The 19,164-nt window shown below is 42.7% G+C and overlaps 1 protein-coding gene across 3 annotated transcripts in view; it reads left to right on the forward strand.

Annotated features, from left to right (window-relative positions):
* stxbp5a (syntaxin binding protein 5a (tomosyn)) overlaps window positions 1–19,164 on the forward strand; it is a 157,198-nt gene that overhangs the window by 114,369 nt on the left and 23,665 nt on the right. For all 3 annotated transcript variants that reach the window (XM_042321893.1, XM_042321894.1, XM_042321895.1), the window contains exons 8-12: window positions 10,617–10,740; window positions 11,929–12,007; window positions 12,613–12,767; window positions 15,734–15,806; window positions 16,131–16,278. In XM_042321893.1, the coding sequence (XP_042177827.1) occupies window positions 10,617–10,740; window positions 11,929–12,007; window positions 12,613–12,767; window positions 15,734–15,806; window positions 16,131–16,278 (579 nt within the window). The remainder of the gene's footprint in view (window positions 1–10,616; window positions 10,741–11,928; window positions 12,008–12,612; window positions 12,768–15,733; window positions 15,807–16,130; window positions 16,279–19,164) is intronic.

Consider the following 19,164-nt stretch of genomic DNA (forward strand, 5'->3'; position numbering starts at 1 on the left):
TCCAGCCCACTCATTATCTCAGCCAATCATGGCTAGTGGAAAGGTTGTCAACTTTTTCTGTGGCTTAACCAACATTTACAGATGGTATACAAGTTTGTTATTTAGGCACATGAAAATTCACATGTTCAAGAAGGCATTTCTGCCAAAAAACGCATTTTGAATTTAAAAAAAATGTACGTTCAAACGGCTCTCATGTGAAGCGTGACATACACCTAGTTTCCTGAATCGGGTCACATTTACATTAACAATATCAACTTGTCTGTAAAAAACTGTAACCTGCACTTTAATTGTTTTGTATGCTATTGCTCTCACAGTTGACCAGGCTATATCTGAACTACAGTCTGCCATCGTAGTTTTACAGAAAATCTTAATTGACCTGAAATGAGTATTGAATGCAGGTAAAACTAAGGATATGTTGTTCTCTAGAGCACATAAAAATAACTCTGATTTAAGCATATGGACGGTGTCCATATTGATTGTGTCCCTGCGTACAAATATCTGGGCATCTGGATAGATGAAAAACTGTCTTTTAAAAAGCATACTGATCAGTTAAGAAGCTGAGAATAAAAATGGGCTTCTTCTACAGAAATAGGTCCTGCCTCTTGCTAAATAGTAGAAAGTAGAATATTCGGTCAATGTTCCTATCGGTACTAGACTATGGTGACATCATCTACAGTGCATTCGTATTCACCTACAGCGCATCTACAGCATAAGTATTCAGACACCCCTACCTTTTCCACATTTTGTTAATCAATTATTCTAAAAAACATGCTTTTAAATCACTCATCAATCTACACACAATACCCCAATACCCCCATAATAATACCCCATTTAGACATTTTTGCAAATGTACTAAAATTTTTAAAATCACATTTACATAAGTATTCAGACCCTTTACGCAGTACTTTGTTGAAGCAGCTTTGACAGCAATTACAGCCTCGAGTCTACTTGATACGAGGCTACAAGCTTGGCACACCTGTATTTGGGGAGTTTCTCCGATTCTTCTCTGCAGATCCTCTCATGCTCTGTCAGGTTGCTGCACAGCTATTTTCAGATCTCTCCAGACATGCTCGATTGGGTTCAAGTCCGGGCTCTGGCTGGGCCACTCAAGGACATTCAGAGACTTGTCCCGAAGCCCCTCCTGCGTTGTCATGGCTGTGTGCTTAGGGTCGTTGTCCTGTTGGAAAGTGAACCTTCGCCCCAGTGCTCTGGAGCAGGATTTCTTCAAGGATCTCTCAGTACTTTGCTCCGATCATATTTCCCTCGATCCAGACTAGTCTCTCAGTACGTGCTGTGAAAAACATTCCGACGGCATGATGCTGCCACCATCATGCTTCAACGTAGGGATGGTGCCTGGTTTTCTCCAAGGTATATCACAAACCGCTTGGAGATTGCCAAGCGTGACGCTTGGCAATCTCCAAGCGGTTTGTGATATACCTTTTACTGAGGAGTGACTTCCACCTGGCCACTCTACCATAATGGCCTGATTGGTGGAGTGCTGCAGAGATGGTTGTCCTTCTGGAAGGTTCTCCCATCTGCACAGAGGAACTCTGCAGCTCTTTCAGAGTGACCATCGGGTTCTTGGTCACCTCCCTGACCAAGGCCCTTCTCCCCCGATTGCTCCGTTTGGCCGGGCAGCCATTTTTAGGAAGAGTCTTGGTGGTTCCAAACTTCTTCCCCAAAGTTTGGGGGCGCAGGTAGCCTAGTGGTTAGAGCTTTGGACTAGTAACCGAAAGGTTGCACGATTGAATCCCAGAGCTGACAAGGTAAAAATCTGTCGTTCTGCCCCTGAACAAGGCAGTTAACCCACTGTTCCCAGGCCGTCATTGAAAATAAGAATTTGTTCTTAACTGACTTGCCTGGTTAAATAAAGCTACAAAAAAAATAATTAAAAGAATGGTGGAGGCCACTGCTTTCTTGAGGACCTTCAATGCTATCGCCATTGGTACCCTTCACCAAATGTGTGCCTCGACACAATCCTGTCTCGGAGCTGTGCGGACAATTCCTTTGACCTCATGGCTTGGTTTATGCTCTGAAATGCACTGTCAACTGTGGGACCTTATATTGACAGGTGTGTGTCTTTACTAATCATGTCCAATCAATTGAATTTAAAATAGGTGGACTCCAATCAAGTTGTAGAAATAGCTCAAGGATGATCAATGGAAACAGGATGCACCTGCGCTCAATTTCGAGTGTCATAGCAAAGGGTCTGAATACTTATATAAATAAGGCATTTCTGTTTTTTATTTTTAATACATTTGCAAAAATGTTTTTTTTTAAACTGGTTTTGCTTCGTCATGATGCGGTTTTCTGTTTAGATTGATGATGGAAAACATTTATTTAATACACTTTAGAATAAGGCTGTAATGTAACAAAATGTGGAAAAAGTCAAGGGAATGCTTTCCTAATGCACTGTATATGAGTGCAACTGCCACGTCATTAAAGCCGTTAGTTGCAGTTCATCATAACTCACTGCACCTTATAACGGGCGACAATTTTTGTACTTTTTTGTACATCCTCTACCAGAAAGTTGGTTGGCCCTCTTTGATGTCACGTATTTATAGTTCTCATTTATAAAGCCCTTTTACAAATAGTTCCACTGTACCTAACATGATTACTAAACTTTAGACTTGTGAGTTACCACACCCAGTCTCAAGGATGCCTAACTCTGGAAAATTACCTTTGTCTCTACTAAGTTAGGCAAATCAACTTTTAGTTTTCTTGCACCTTATTTTGTGGAACAATCGTCAAAATGTTCTTAGATTTGATGTTTTGATGCCAAACCCTGACACAGAGGTAGGGGTGTTTTAAAAAATTTGGAATAAGATTTTATTTGAATATTTATCACAGTACAAATTGCATTTTAAACAAATAGGAGAATGGTTCAATTTAAACACTTGACTTTGTTGCATTTAGGGGGACTCGTGTCATTCAGGGGGTCTGAGACACCCCTGGCCCCCCCGTAATTCTCACTCTGCAGTCAGGTCCATAATTATTGGCACCCTTACTGTAGAATACTATACTAAAGACTGTAGTATCCCTTGATCATGTGTAGTACTTACTATAGAATGTTGTAGAATACTGTAGTAAACACTAAAGTCTGCAAGAACACTACACTTTTTGAACAATAGTAAATACCACAGTGTGTACCCTGGCCATTCCCCTCCCCCCTATCCCAATTTGTGCCACCCATAGTGAGACACCTACATGCCAAGTATAACCATATTGTGTTTTATACAGGCTATAGAAAAGATCAGAAGTGCTGAACTATCTGTACAGACCCCAGTCCTACCTACCTACCTACCTACCTACCTACCTACAGTACCTACCTACAGTACCTACCTACAGGTTATGGAAAATTAACTAAATGAAAAACTATAGCAAGTACTACATTAATATCTGCAAAAACACTACAATAAATACAACATTATAAACTGGGTGGTGCGAGCCTTGAATGCTGATTGGCTGACAGCCATGGTATACCACGGGTATGACGGAACATTTATTTTTACTGCTCTAATTACGTTGTTAACCAGTTTATAATAGCGATAAGGCACCTCGGGGGTTTGTGGTATACGGCCAAAATACCACGGCTAAGGGCTGTTCTAAAGCACCCCGCAACCACCTTATTGCTTAAGTATTCTACACCTGCAAAATCACTATATTAATTAGTATAGTATATACTACAGTTTTCTTTCACAACAGTATTTATAGTTTAATTACCTGTAAATACTACATCATACTACAGTAAATGCTACAGTATTCACTGTAGTGTTTTTGAGGACTTTAGTGTGTTTGTGTGGGTGCTGGAGCATGTCTCACTGTCTCATTCCAAAAGACCATTCTCTGAAAGGAGCATAATGTAATCAATCATGAAATTAGTTTTTTTATTTTATTATTATTGTATGATGTGATGACTGCAATGTGGTTAAATTACCTGCTCATTGTCAAATTAACCTCAGTGTATTGTTTCTGCTTTTGTAGGGCTGTCAATCTGAACAATGCACTGATATATTTCCATAACCTGTTGAATTGACTCACTGCGTTAGATGTGCTTTTGAGACATTCACCTTAAAATTCTTGAGTTGAGAAATGTTTTATAAATATCTAAATATTGGTGTGTGTGTGTGTGTACATCATTTAATAATGAGCAAGCAGTAAGACAGAAGTAAGCCGGTCTGACCTTTCCGGAGTGCCTACATAATGATGTAGCAGCCATTTCATTGATTTGTTGTCGTTTGCTAAATCACTTCCTGCCTTCCCAAAATAGAAACAAAGTTGCATGGATTATGCAAAGCAGAGGAAGAGCATTCTTAATTGCTAAATAATGAGACTTCAATTTCAAGCCACCACATCATAATTCCACTCTACTCCCATCCAAATGCCTGTCCGTCTGTTTTACACTCTTATCTCTGCCTCTCTGTATCTCTTTCTGTTTCTTGCTTTCTCTTTCTGTGCATTTCTCTATCTGCCTCTCTTCTCTCTGTATCTCTCTCTATCTCTGTATATTTCTCTCTCTCTCTCCCACGTCTCTTCTAGTGTCAACCTATGTCTTGTTCCTTTCATCTCTCTTGACCTTTCCCTTTTATCTCTCGATTCAATGGGGTTAACACTGTCACTGTCAATGGTAGTACATTTGAACCACCTTTGAACCACCTGTGTGTGTTGTGATTGTATATAGGCACTTAGAAATGATCTGTTATGAATGCTTATACTGTAGGTCCATAATGCATCATGAAGGACAATTCATTTATAATGCATGCTACACAGGTGGTTGAAAGAAAATATTATCATGTACTTGGGATGTTCATGATGTAACCACGTATAAAATCTGCCTTGTAGCTCTTCCCTACTCTTATTCAACAATAGCCATCTGCTGAACTGAGTGTAATCCAAACTAAGGGGTGGGTGTAATAGTCATATGTGAACACACCGTATGTCCATAGGAGTAACCCTATACATATATGTGTGTGAGAGGTACAACTACACAGTTGAAGTCGGAAGTTTACCTTAGCCAAATACACCTCAGCCAAATACATTTACATTTATGCACCTCAGCCAAATGCAGTTTTTCACAATTCCTGACATTTAATCTTCGTAAAAAATCCCTGTCTTAGGTCAGTTGGGATCACCATTTTATTTTAAGAATGTGAAATGTCAGAATAATAGTAGAGAGAATCATTTATTTCAGCTTTTATTTCTTTCATCACATTCCCAGTGGGTCAGAAGTTTATATACACTCAATTAGTATTTGGTAGCATTGCCTATAAATTCCACAAGCTTCCCACAATAAGTTGGGTGAATTTTGGCCCATTCCTCCTGACAGAGCTGGTGTAACTGAGTCAGGTTTGTAGGCCTCCTTGCTCGCACACACTTTTTTAGTTCTGCCCACACATTTTCTACAGGGTAGAGGTCAGGGCTTTGTGATGGCCACTCCAATACCTTGACTTTGTTGTCCTTTAGCCATTTTGCCACAACTTTGGAAGTATGCTTGGGGTTGTTGTCCATTTGGAAGACCCATTTGCGACCAGGCTTTAACTTCTTGACTGGTGTCTTGAGATGTTGCTTCAATATATCCACCTAATTTTCCTGCCTCATGATGCCATCTATTCTGTGAAGTCCGCCAGTCCCTCCTGCAGCAAAGCACCCCATCAACATGATGCTGCCACCCCTGTGCTTCACGATTGGGATGGTGTATTTCGACTTGCAAGCCTCCCCCTTTTTCCTCCAAACATGATGATGGTCATTATGGCCAAACAGTTCTATTTTTGTTTCATCAGACCAGAGAACATTTCTCCAACTCGTACAATCTTTGTCCCCATTTGCAGTTGCAAACCGTAGTCTGGATTTTTATGGCGGTTTTGGAGCATTGGCTTCTTCCTTGCTGAGCGGCCTTTCAGGTTATGTCGATATAGGACTCGTTTGACTGTGGATTTAGATACTTTTGTATCTGTTTCCTCCAGCATCTTCACAAGATCCTTTGCTGTTGTTCTGGGAATGATTTGCACTTTTCGCACCAAAATATGTTCATCTCTAGGAGACAGAACAAGCGAAAGGCACCGAGTTTGAAGGTAGGCCTTGCAATACATCCACAGGTACACCTCCAATTGACATCAGAAGCTTCTAAAGCCATGACATCAGTTTCTGGAATTTTCCAAGCTGTTTAAAGGCACAGTAAACTTAGTTTATGTAAACTTCTGACCAACTGGAATTGTGATGGCGTAGCAGTGATGGCGTAGCGGTGGGATGTTTTTGATTGTCTTGTCCCGTCCCTTGTATATATTGTTTATTTCTTCGTATATATTTCATATGTATTTTTAATCTAATTTTTCCATCTACGGACTGAACATACTCTCCTGCAACCCTTCTCACCCAATGCTTTATGGATCTGCTATTTTTTCTACTTTAGAATCGTAACCCTCTTCAGACGCTAGCCAGCTAACTAGCTACTTGCTTGTAGTCAGTTAGCCACTGCTAGTTAGCCATCACTGTTAACAGGGACAGCTGCCAGTTTCAGCCCGGTCAACTCCTGCCAGCCTGCACAGCGCGATATCAACCCAGAGCATATTTGACTGCTTTTCTCCACCATATCTCCAGATTCCTACCACAAGCTCTGAACCTTTACTCCGGATCATCAAGTTAGCTAGTTGATATCCAAGTGGCTACTCCTGGCTAACTGTCTCTGTCCCGAAGCAAGCACCAGTTAGCCTGGAGCTAGCCTCGAATCTAGGCCCATCTTCCGCTAGCTGAAGAGATTTATCAAGCAATTCCTGGGATTCAATTACCTCTTTTGCCAATTGGCCTGGACCCTTTGCTGCCGACACGGAGCCCCGCCCATCCATCAAGACTGGTCTACCGATGTAACCGTCCGAGGGGGTTTCTGTCCCGAAGCAAGCACCAGTTAGCCTGGAGTTAGCATCAAGCTAGGCCCATCTCCCGGCTAGCCGAAGAGGTCGATCAGATAATCCCTGGGCTTCAATACCCCTTTTGCCAATTGGCCTGGACCCTTTGCTGCTGACACGGAGCCCCGCAAATCCATCACGACTGGTCTGCCGACGTAACCGTCGGAGGGGGGTTCAACAGGTTCCCCCTTTGCGACATCCCCCTGAGGCCCATCTGCTAGCCCCGGCCTGCTGGCTGTCTGAATCTCCGTGCCTCCAGCTTGCCTAGCTACTCACTGGACCCTATGATTACTTGGCTACACATGCCTCTCCCTAATGTCAATATGCCTTGTCTATTGCTATTTTTGTTAATAATTTTTGTCTTATTTCACTGTCTTATTTCACTGTTTCACTCAATATGCCTAGCCCGGTTGTTCCAACCCCCCCCACACACACACACACACACATGAGGTGACCGCACATGGCTTAAATGCTGCTTCTAGAGACAAAACCTCTCTCTTCGTCACTCAATGCCTAGGCTTACTTCCACTGTACTCACATCCTACCATACCCTTGTCTGTACATTATGCCTTGAATCTATCCTTCCGTGCCCAGAAACCTGCCCCCTTTACTCTCTGTTCCGAACGCACTTGACAACCAGTTATTTTAGCCTTTAGCCGTACTCTTATCCTACTCCTCCTCTGTTCCTCTGGTGATGTAGAGGTTAACCCAGGCCCTGTATCCTCCAGCATAACTCCCATTCCCCAGGCTCTCACATTTGTTGACTTCTGTAAGCGTAAAAGCATTGGTTTCACGCATGTTAACATTAGAAGCCTCCTCCCTAAGTTTGAATTTATTCACTGCTTTAGCACACTCCACCAACCCGGATGTCCTAGCCCTGTCGGAATCCTGGCTTAGGAAGGCCACCAAAAATCCTGAAATTTCCATCCATAACTATAACATTTTCCAAAAAGATAGAACTGCCAAAGTGGGCAGAGTTGCAATCTACTGCAGAGATAGCCTGCAAAGTTCTGTCATACTATCCAGGTCTGTGCCCAAACAATCCGAGCTTCTTCTTTTAAAATTCCACTGTTGCCGCTTGTTATAGACCCTCTTCAGCCCCCAGCTGTGCCCTGGACATCATATGTGAATTGATTGCCCCCATCTATCTTCAGAGTTTCTACTGTTAGGTGAACTAAACTGGGATACGCTTAACACCCCGGCCTTCCTACAATCTAAGCAAGATGCCCTCAATCTCACACAAATGATCAAGGAACCTACCAGGTACAACCCAAAATCCGTAACCATGGGCACCTTCTTAGCTAACATCTTGACCAACTTGCCATCTAAATACACCTCTGCTGTCTTCAACCTGGATCTCAGTGATCACTGCCTCTTTGTCTGCGTGCGTAATGGGTCCGCGGTCGAACAACCACCCCTCATCACTGTCAAATGCTCCCTAAAACACTTCAGCGAGCTAGCCTTTCTTACCGACCTGGCCCGGGTATCCTGGAAGGATACTGACCTCATCCCATCAGTAGAGGATGCCTGGTTGCTCTTCAAAAGTGATTTCCTCTCCATATTAATTAAGCATGCCCCATTCAAAAAAGCATTTCAATAATAGGCATTTTTTCACAGCTGGCCATGCTTTCCACCTGGCTACCCCTACCCCGGCCAACACCTCAGCACCCCCCACAGAAACTTGCCCCCCCGCTTCTCGTTCACCCAAATCCAAACAACTGATGGTCTGAAAGAGCTTCAAAATCGGGATCCCTACAAATCAGCTGGGCTAGACAATCTGGACCCTCTCTTTCTAAAATGATCCACCGAAATTGTTGCAACCCCTATTACTAGCCTATTCAACCTATCGTATCGTCTGCGATCCCCAAAGTTTGGAAAGCTGCCGCGGTCATCCCCTTAGACCGAAACTGTTATAGACCAATATTCATCCTGCCCTGCCTTTCTAAAATCTTCGAAAGCCAAGTTAATAAACAGATCACCGACCATTTCGAATCCCACCGTACCTTCTCCACTATGCAATCTGGTTTCGGAGCTGGTCATGGGTGTACCTCAGCCACACTCAAGGTCCTAAACGATATCATAACCGCCATTGATAAAAGACATTACTGTGCAGCCGTCTTCATCGACCTGACCAAGGTTTTCGACTCTGTCAATCTCCGCATTTTTATCAGCAGACTCAATAGCCTTCTCAAATGACGGCCTCGCCTGGTTCACCAACTACTTCTCAGACAGAGTTCAGTGTGTCAAATCGGAGGGCATGTGGCCGGACCTTTGGCAGTCTCTATGGGGGTGCCACAGGGTTCAATTCGCAGGCCGACTCTTTTCTCTACATATATCAATGATGTGGCTCTTGCTGCAGGTGATTCTTTGATCCACCTCTACGCAGACAACACCATTCTGTATACATCTGGCCCTTCTTTGAACACTGTGCTAACAAACTTCCAAACGGGCTTCAACGCCATACCACACATCTTCCGTGGTCTGCAACTGCTTTTAAATCCTCAATCAATTGCTGCCCACACCCGACCGACCGACTAGCATCACTACTCTGGATGGTTCTGACCTAGAATATGTGGACAACTACAAATACCTAGGTGTCTGGTTAGACTGTAAACTCTCCTTCCAGACTCATTAAGCATCTCCAATCCAAAATTAAATCTAGAATCGGCTTCCTATTTTGCAACAAAGCCTCCTTCTCTCATGCCGCCAAACATACCCTTGTAAAACTGACTATCCACCACTGCAACCTCTATGCTCTCGTTGGCTGGTCCTCACTACATATCCGTCGCCAAACCCACTGGCTCCTGGTCATTTTTAAGTCATTGCTAGGTAAAGCACCCCTTTGACTCAGCTCACTGGTCACCATAGCAACACCCACCCGTAGCACGTGCTCCATCAGGTATATTGCACTGGTCATCCCCAAAACCAACTTACTTTGGCCGCCTTTCTTTCCAGTTCTCTGCTACCAGTGACTGGAACAAATTGCAAAAATCTCTGAAGCTGGAGTCATATCTCCCTCTCTAACTTTAAGCATCAGCTGTCAGAGCAGTTTACCGATCACTGTACCTGTACACAGCCAATCTGTAAATAGCACACCCGACTACCTCATCCCCATATTATTACTTACCCTCTTACTCTTTTGCACCCCAGTATCTCTACTTGCACATCTTCATCTGCACATATATCACTCCAGTATTAATACTACATTGTAATTATTTTCACCTCTATGGCCTTTTTATTGGCTACCTCCCGACTCTTCTACATTTGCACACACTGTACATAGATTTTTCTATTTTTATTTTCTTTTGTGTTATTGACTACGTTTGTTTATGTGTAACTCTATGTTTTTTTTTTGTCACACTGCTTTGCTTTATCTTGGCCAGGTCGCAGTTGTAAATGAGAACTTGTTCTCAACTGGCCTACCTGGTTAAATAAAGGTAAAATTAAAAAATTAAAAGTGAAATAATCTGTAAACAATTGTTGGAAAAATTGCTTGTGTCATGCAAAAAGTAGATGTCCTAACCGACTTTCCAAAACTATAGTTTATTAACAAGAAATTTGTGGAGTGGTTGAAAAACGAGTTTTAATAATGACTCCAACCTAAGTGTATGTAAACTTCCGACTTCAACTGTACCTGGTACAAATGTTGTTCCACTTTGATTAATTGACACCCTGCTTCCTGTCCCTCACTTCCTGCTTCTTGTGGTCTCCTAGGCGATCCACTCGGTTGCCTGGCACCATGAGGGCAAGCAGTTCATCTGTAGTCACTCAGACGGAACGCTCACCATATGGAACATTAAGGGCCAGGGCAAGCCATTTCAGACGATCACCCCACACGGTAAGGTTGGACACACACACACACATACACATTCACACCATGCTGTCACTTTCACCTGTCTTCATAACTTTTCTCCGGTTTTCAACCAGTGATCAAGGGTTTAATTTACTCCCTGGTTAAATGTTTCCTCCGCTTAGATGTCTGTCCCTACACACACACACACACACACACACACACACACACACACACACACATATACATACACACACACACTGACACACATACACACACATACACAAACATATCCAAATACACACACGCACATAGCCTTCACGCACACGCACACACACACACACACACACACACACACACACACACACACACACACACACACACACACACACACACACACACACACACACACACACACACACACTGTTTGGCTGTCTTCTGTTTTTACCCTGGATTAACCAGTCTGCTCTATTAGAGATATGCCTCTAGTCTATATACCTCCCTTCACTCTCTTCCCCTCTCTATCCTCACCCTTGTACCTCTCCTCACCTCTCAAAGCAGTTTCACAACATAAGAAATAAAGCGAGACAGAGAGAAATCATAGAGAGAGGTAAAAGAGAGAAAAACAAGAGAAAGGGAGCGAGAGAAAGCAATAGAAACCTCTGAAGCCCTTTTTGAAAGTGCAGTTTCTTTGTTGTTGTGTATGGTGTAATGGGGAAAGGATTCCATTGGAACTGCTTTTAATTAGTTCTTTCTTCCACTGCTGCATGCATAATCACTTGAGTTTTTAATGAACAATTATGAAAACGTGTGTGTCAGGTTTATGTGAAATTAAAAAAGTATTCCTTTAAGTAATTTAATTCTGGCTAGGTAACAACTGTAAATCATTCAAATAAATGATGATGAAATTCTTCCTCGATAGCGGAGACTTATTTGACTAACTCTTAGGCTTACTTCATTTGGTCTTTGCGCACATAGATTTGTGTATAAATTCTAGCTATCTCTCTTTCCCTCTCTCTGATGGATAGACCTGAGTCTGGCGCACACGGAGCCTTGCACTGGGTATTCCTGCAGCATCCAGGGAAAAGGGTGGAAGAAGAGGGAAGAGAGAGAGAGTGGATCGGAAAGTAGAGGGAGAGCAAGGGAAAAGAGGAGAGAGGGAAAGGAGCACAGAGCAGGAGGGGAATAAAGAAGGGAAGTGACAAGCTAAAGTGGTCTGTCCGTGTTCTATTTCAGGAAAACAGCCCAAGGATGGAAAGAAGCCAGAGCCTTGCAAACCCATCCTCAAAGTGGAGTACAAGACCACTAGACTGGGGTAATAATACACATAGACACACACACGCACATGCACACACACAGACACGCAGGCACACACACACACAGACGCACGCACACACACACACACACACACACACACACACACACACACACACACACACACACACACACACACACACACACACACACACACACACACACACACACACACACACACACACACACACACACACAGGCCTACCATGCTAGAAGAGGTGAATGAATAGGTGAATGAATATGGCATAGCCTTCCATGTTGACTTGTTTCCTTGTGTTCATGTGTCTCCTGTGTGTGTGTCTATGTGTGCACACACACAGACACGCAGGCACACACACACACAGAGACGCACGACACACACACACACACACACACACACACACACACACACACATGTCTGACACACACACACACAAGACACACACACACACACAACACACACACCACACACACACACACACACAGGCCTACCATGCTAGAAGAGGTGAATGAATAGGTAAATGAATATGGCATAGCCTTCCATGTTGACTTGTTTCCTTGTGTTCATGTGTCTCCTGTGTGTGTGTCTATGTGTGCGTGTGTGTGTGGTTTATTTGTGTTATACAGAGACCCATTTATGATCCTGTCCGGAGGTCTGTCTTATGACACGGTGGGTCGGCGGCCATGTCTGACGGTGATGCATGGGAAGAGTACAGCCGTGCTGGAAATGGATTACCCCATCGTAGACTTCCTCACGCTCTGTGAGACGCCATACCCTAACGGTCAGTCATCCTGTGCAAGTGCACTTGTGTGTGTGTGTGTGTGTGTGTGTGTGTGTGTGTGTGTGTGTGTGTGTGTGTGTGTGTGTGTGTGTTTATGAGTGTGTGTGTGTGTGTTTGTATGCTTGCTATATCATTATCTACAAATATCCCAGTGTGCCTCAGTGTGTTTACGTGTGTGTATGTGTGTGTGTGTGTGTGTGCTTGCTATAACATTATCTACAAATATCCCAGTATGCCTCAGTGTGTGTGTGTGTGTGTGTGTGTGTGTGTGTGTGTGTGTGTGTGTGTGTGTGTGTGTGTTGTGTGTGTGTGTGTGTGTGTGTGTGTGTGTGTTTGTATGCTTGCTATAACATTATCTACAAATATCCCAGTATGCCTCAGTGTGTTTATGAGTGTGTGTGTGTGTGTTTGTATGCTTGCTATAACATTATCTACAAATATCCCAGTATGCCTCAGTGTGTTTATGAGTGGAATCAATTTAATTAGCAACTACACTGACAACGTTGTTGTTGTGTTTCCAGTTGGACTAATAATACGTTGTGTCCTCGCCTTTCTCAACGTTGACATTTGACCTTTCTGTTGAATTTTCCATTTGTGCTCCAAACGAAGAGTGAGTGTGTGTATGTGTGTGTGTGTCTGTTGCTCCTGTGATGAATATGAAATATCCCAGGGGAGGGTTATGCTCTGCATTCAATATACAGTACAATGAATGTTATGTTTGTATTTTCTCCCTGGTTCACAATAGCTGTGTGACCTTTTTGCATTATTACATCAATGCCCTGTCCTTGGTGAGATGACATCCCTTGGGAAAGGGTTTTCATTGATGGTGATGATTTTGGATGTTCTGTTCTCAAGATCATTATGTAGTGACAGAGGTGTTGACTTTGTTGTCTTGTTTTGGTTTTGTTTGCTAATAAAGATGTGTGTGTTTAATTGGGACCCTTTGAGTGGAGGTGGGTATAGACCTTATTCAAGTGAATGGAGTTTTACACCTTGTGCCGAAGTGTCTGGTTGTCTGGGTCAGAGAGGAGCTGTTATTTTTACCTGCTCTATAGCTCCAGGTAGCCTCTGATTAAGGCTTGAGAAATGAATTAGGTTAAGGTTGGATGGAGGTTTCAGCTTCCTTTTTTAAATGCACTTTTTGTAAATCGGTTAGCCCCAGATTAAGGGGTGGTAGAGAAGTTTCAGCCGTCAGCCAAAGTGTCCTTCAAGGGGGGAAAGCAGTGTGTTGGGTGCAGGTAGCCTAGCGGTTAAGAGCATTGGGCCAGTAACCTTAAAGTCGCTGGTTTGAATCCCTGGGATAACTAGGTCATCTGCCGATGTGCCCTTGAGCAAGGAACTTGTAGGTCGCGTTGAATAATAGCGATAAATATTTACTACAGTGGAAATAGCTACTATGTTGTCTCTCACAACAAACTATAATTTATGAATTGGTTTGATGTTATAATTTATATTATGGTTTGATGCTTTGGGTTGATGGAAAAGATTGATGTTCCAGTCAGTTGCTTGTTCAAATGGTACAGTCGGCTATTCTTGGATTTTAGGATGCTGCTTGACCAAGGTTGTACATACTGTATTCAGACGATAGACGATGAAACGTGTGTCAATGACGTTTAAAGGAATAACTTCATCCTTGGATTAAATCATACTATATGAAAGCAAGTCACAAAACTATTCAATCTCTGTCATGACATAATCCTCCCTAGGCAGTTTACTGTCGTTATGCACGTGTGAATGGGTGTAAAGAGGATGTGATTGTATCTTAACCGCAGCAAATGGGGGCTAAGTCGTGTGGATGTAGCTCATTCAAAAAGTGTGTGTACATTAGCTTGAAGTGTGTGTGTGTGTGTGTAGCTTGAAGTGTGTCTGTCGTATTTGGCGATGGTGTGGGGTTCGAGGAAATGGATTAGCAGACGATCTGACGATGGTTACATGGTGAACGACCTGATTTTGGGACTTTGATTTAATCTAGTTATAGCAACAATACTGGGCTGATTACTCCACTAGTGGCTCAATCTGCTGTTACTGTTAAGAGACAGGGAAGAGGAGATGAATATGGAAGGGAACAAATTAAATTATGGAAATTAGGCTTTTTGTGTGGTCATATGGAAAGATCAGCCACAGATCAATGACAGAGAGATATACAAACTAACAGATATTGATGGGCAGGCAAAAAACACAGACAGCTGGACATAGATGGACTGACAGACATAGCGACAGACATAGTGACAGACACCAAAGAATGAGAAACACTTAGACAATGTCTGAAACATTCAAACAGACAAAAGGAGATAGTGAGAGAAGGCAAGAGGGAGTTGGAGAGAGACAGAGCAGAGGGACATTGATTGTCAAGGTTGTGGCTGCCCTGGTTTACAATGTGTTTCTATGGGGACTTACAGCCTGTCGCTGTACTGACCCGGAAGTGAAGACACTGAATACATGTTCAAGGCTTCCAGCTCACACACTGTTCTCTCTGCACACACACGCGCACGCATGCACCCACACACACATACGCACACACGCCCACACATAAACACACACTAACACACACACACACACAAACACACACACACATCGACCTCTTGCTCACTCAGACGCTAACAAAAGAAAAACGCATTTTCATCCAACCACCTCCAATAACATACTGCTATTGTTCTGCGTTATGTACATGATAGGCATTTCAGGTCTGACATATTCTCTCATGTTCCTCAATTCAGTTCATCTTCATCCAAAGCTTTATTTAGCCAAATGGTGTTCCATAATCATGTAAACATCTAAACTCATCGTAAGTATGATATTGATATGCAATCTAAATGCTACTATATATCCCTATGGTACCAAGCCCCAAGCTAATTTTGTCAACTTCTTGAAGAGGAGCAGATTTCCAGTGAATATACACTACCTATAGTGCATTGTGATGATGAAAGGCCTCCATCTTTCATTTTGTTGTTTTGTTTTCTGTGCAGATTTTCAGGAACCTTATGCTGTTGTGGTCCTTCTAGAAAAGGATTTAGTGGTGATCGACCTTGCACAAAATGGGTACGTCTGAACACATGTTAACAGACGGAACATGCTGCCAACATAAAGGATGTACTTGTAGATACTGTATTATTCAGACGTCCTGAATGCTCCTCTTAATTTAAAATACAACAGTTATTACTGCCTACATACTGTTATAACTATGTCACAAACAGGAAGTATACTTGTTCGATGCTTTACTTTCATTCATTTCCATTCTGTTGCGTGTGTCTCTTACAGTTTCTATGATTTGTACATGGCCTAGCATCATAGGGACTAAAACTGTGAGCTAAATGTAACTCTGTCCTGAAAAAAACTATTGGGTCAACATTTCCCCTCTCCCAGTTACCCCATATTCGAGAACCCCTATCCACTGACCATCCACGAGTCTCCTGTGACCTGCTGTGAGTACTATGCTGACTGCCCTGTGGACCTCATACCCGCACTTTACTCTGTTGGCTCCAGACAGAAGCGACAGGGCTACAGCAAAAAGGTACGGGACACACATCTCTATACTACACCCTCTCGGATACAGGGCACAGGGCCGGCCCTAAGCAATAGGTGGGGTCCCCCACCTAATGGGTAAAACATTTTAGTTGTCCCCCTCTTGACAAAGGAGATTTAAAAATAAAAATAAATGTAATTTCTTGCAATTCTACACATTTTTGCCATGAGGCGTAGAAAAAATGCTGTGGTTTTAAATCACATTTTTGTCCATTCTACACATTTTGCCATGGGGCGGAGATGTATTATTTGCAGTTTTAAAACTAATTTAATGAAATTCTACTCATTGTGCCATGGGGCGGACAGAACATTTTTCAGTTTTAAAGCTAATTTCCTACAGTTCTACAAATGTTGTCATCGGGTGGAGAGAAAATGTGCAGTTTTAAAGCAAATTTTCTGCAATTCTACACGTTTTGCGATGACTTATGCTCATTATGATAGCTGAGTGCGAGTGACTAACACAATCAATGGGAGCCCCCTGGAGGTCAGGGCCCCTTGGCACAAAGGGCCTGGTCAGTAATTCCGCCATGATTATTACAGGGTGTAGATAGCTGGCTAGACTAACTTACCAATCAGTGACTGACATTACAAGAGGAATAATGCTGAAGCACTACTAACATTTACACTATCTAACTCTCATCAGTAAATTGAGACCCCTGCTGAGTTCCTCATTTTTAAAATAATAATTGGGTTGTGGACCCCCTAAGCAGCCGGGGGCCTTAAGTGCCAGCTTATGTCGCTTATGCCCAGGGCCGGCCTTGACTGGGCCCTACCTAATGTTCAGTACTGTGTTATGTGCTATACCATCATATCCCATCATTGTTTACGTTGAAAGTTATACAGTATATAATCTATCCCATTATATTCTACATTCCAATCCTATCTCCTGAATGTTTTTTCTTTTCAAATGTATGGATTTATCCATTCATTTACCCTACATTTTTTCTAATCCTATCTGTATTCTACCCTCTATCCTACAGTATCTCTGTTCTGCCACTTTTTATGTCATTGTATTCGTGTTATATTCTCCCCCGCTGTTGGAAATGTCACCATGTCCTGACCCTCTCCTCCCTCCATCCCCTTCTCTCCTTCCCTGTTTCTTTCTGCTGTTTGTTAAGGGGTAGCGGTGGGAAGTGTTCTTACTGAAAGATCAATGTTGAGTCATACCACGGACCTTTGTATGTGCTACTGCATTTAAAACAACGTATAAAACAGATTCAAACTCTCTCAGACACATACACACACGCACACACACACACACTCACACACAAGGACCTAAGCATTACTCATCCCTTTCCTCGACTGCGTCTGTCACCGTGGTAAAGGTTCCCTCTCCCTCTATCTCTCAGACAAAATGACATCCCATCAGCCCAGGCTGTAGCTAAGAGAAGGCATTCGTCTCCCTCCTTTTGCTTCCCTCCTGTCTCATTCCAATGCTCTCATAATGTTTTATATAATGTGTGTAGGAAAGCTAGATTATATCTGAAATGATCTTCTCACTGATTCCTTATACAGTACCAGTCAAAAGTTTGGACAGATCTACTCATTCCAGGGTTTTTCTTTATTTGTATTATTTTCTATCTTGTAGAATAATAGTGAAGACATCAAAACTATGAAAAAACACATATGGAATCATGTAGGAACCAAAAAGTGTTACACAAATCAAAATATATTTTATATTTGAGTTTCTTCAAAGTAGCCACCCTTTGCCTAGATGACAGCTTTGCACACTCTTGGCATTCTCTCAACCAGCTTCATGAGGTTGTCACCTGGAATGCATTTCAATTAACAGGTGTGCCTTGTTAAAAGATCATTTGAAGTCATTTTATTTCTTTCATGCGTTTGAGCAGTTGTGTTCTGACAAGGTAGGGGTGGTATACAGAAGATAGCCCTATTTGGTAAAAGACCAAGTCCATATTATGGCAAGAACAGCTCAAATGAGCAAAGAGAAACGACAGTCCATCATTATTTTAAGACATGAAGGTCAGTCAATGCAGAACATTTCAAAGCGTTTTCGTCAAGTGCAGTCGCAAGCGCTATGATGAAACTGGCTCTCATGAGGACCGCCACAGGAAAGGAAAACCCAGAGTTACCTCTGCTGCAGAGGATAAGTTCATTAAAGTTAACTGCCCCTCAGATTGTAGCCAAAATAAATGCTTTACTGAGTTCAAGTAACAGACACATCTCAACATCAACTGTTCAGGCCTTCACGGTGAATCTGGCCTTCATGGTCAAATTGCTGCAAAGAAACCACTACTAAAGGACACCAATAATAAGAAGACACTTTCTTGGGCCAAGAAACATGAGCACTGGACATTAGACTGGTGGAAATATGTCCTTTAGTCTGATGAGTCCAAATTTGAGATTTTTGGTTCCAACTGCCGTGTCTTTGTGAGACCCAGAGTAGGTGAACGAATGATCTCCGCATGTGTGGTTCCCACTATGAGGCATGGAGGAGGTGTGATGGTGTGGGGTGCTTTGCTGGTGACACTGTCAGTGATTTATTTAGAATTCAAGGCACACTTAACCAGCATGGCTACCACAACATTCTGCAGCGATACGCCATCCCATCTGGTTTGCGCTTAGTGGGACTATTATTTGTTTTTCAACAGGACAATGACCCAACACACATCAAGGCTGTGTAAGGGCTATTTGACAGAGAAGGAAAGTGATGGAGTGCTGCATCAGATGACCTGGCCTCTACAATCACCCAACCTCAACCCCATTGAGATTGTTTGGGATGAGTTTGACCGCAGAGTGAAGGAAAAACATTCAGCATATGTGGGAACTCCTTCAAGACTGTTGGAAAATCATTCCAGGTGAAGCTGGTTGATAGAATGCGAAGAGAGTGCAAAGCTGTCATCAAGGCAAAGGG

The sequence above is a fragment of the Oncorhynchus tshawytscha genome, linkage group LG05 (assembly GCF_018296145.1).
Source record: "Oncorhynchus tshawytscha isolate Ot180627B linkage group LG05, Otsh_v2.0, whole genome shotgun sequence".
Lineage (NCBI taxonomy): Eukaryota > Metazoa > Chordata > Actinopteri > Salmoniformes > Salmonidae > Oncorhynchus > Oncorhynchus tshawytscha.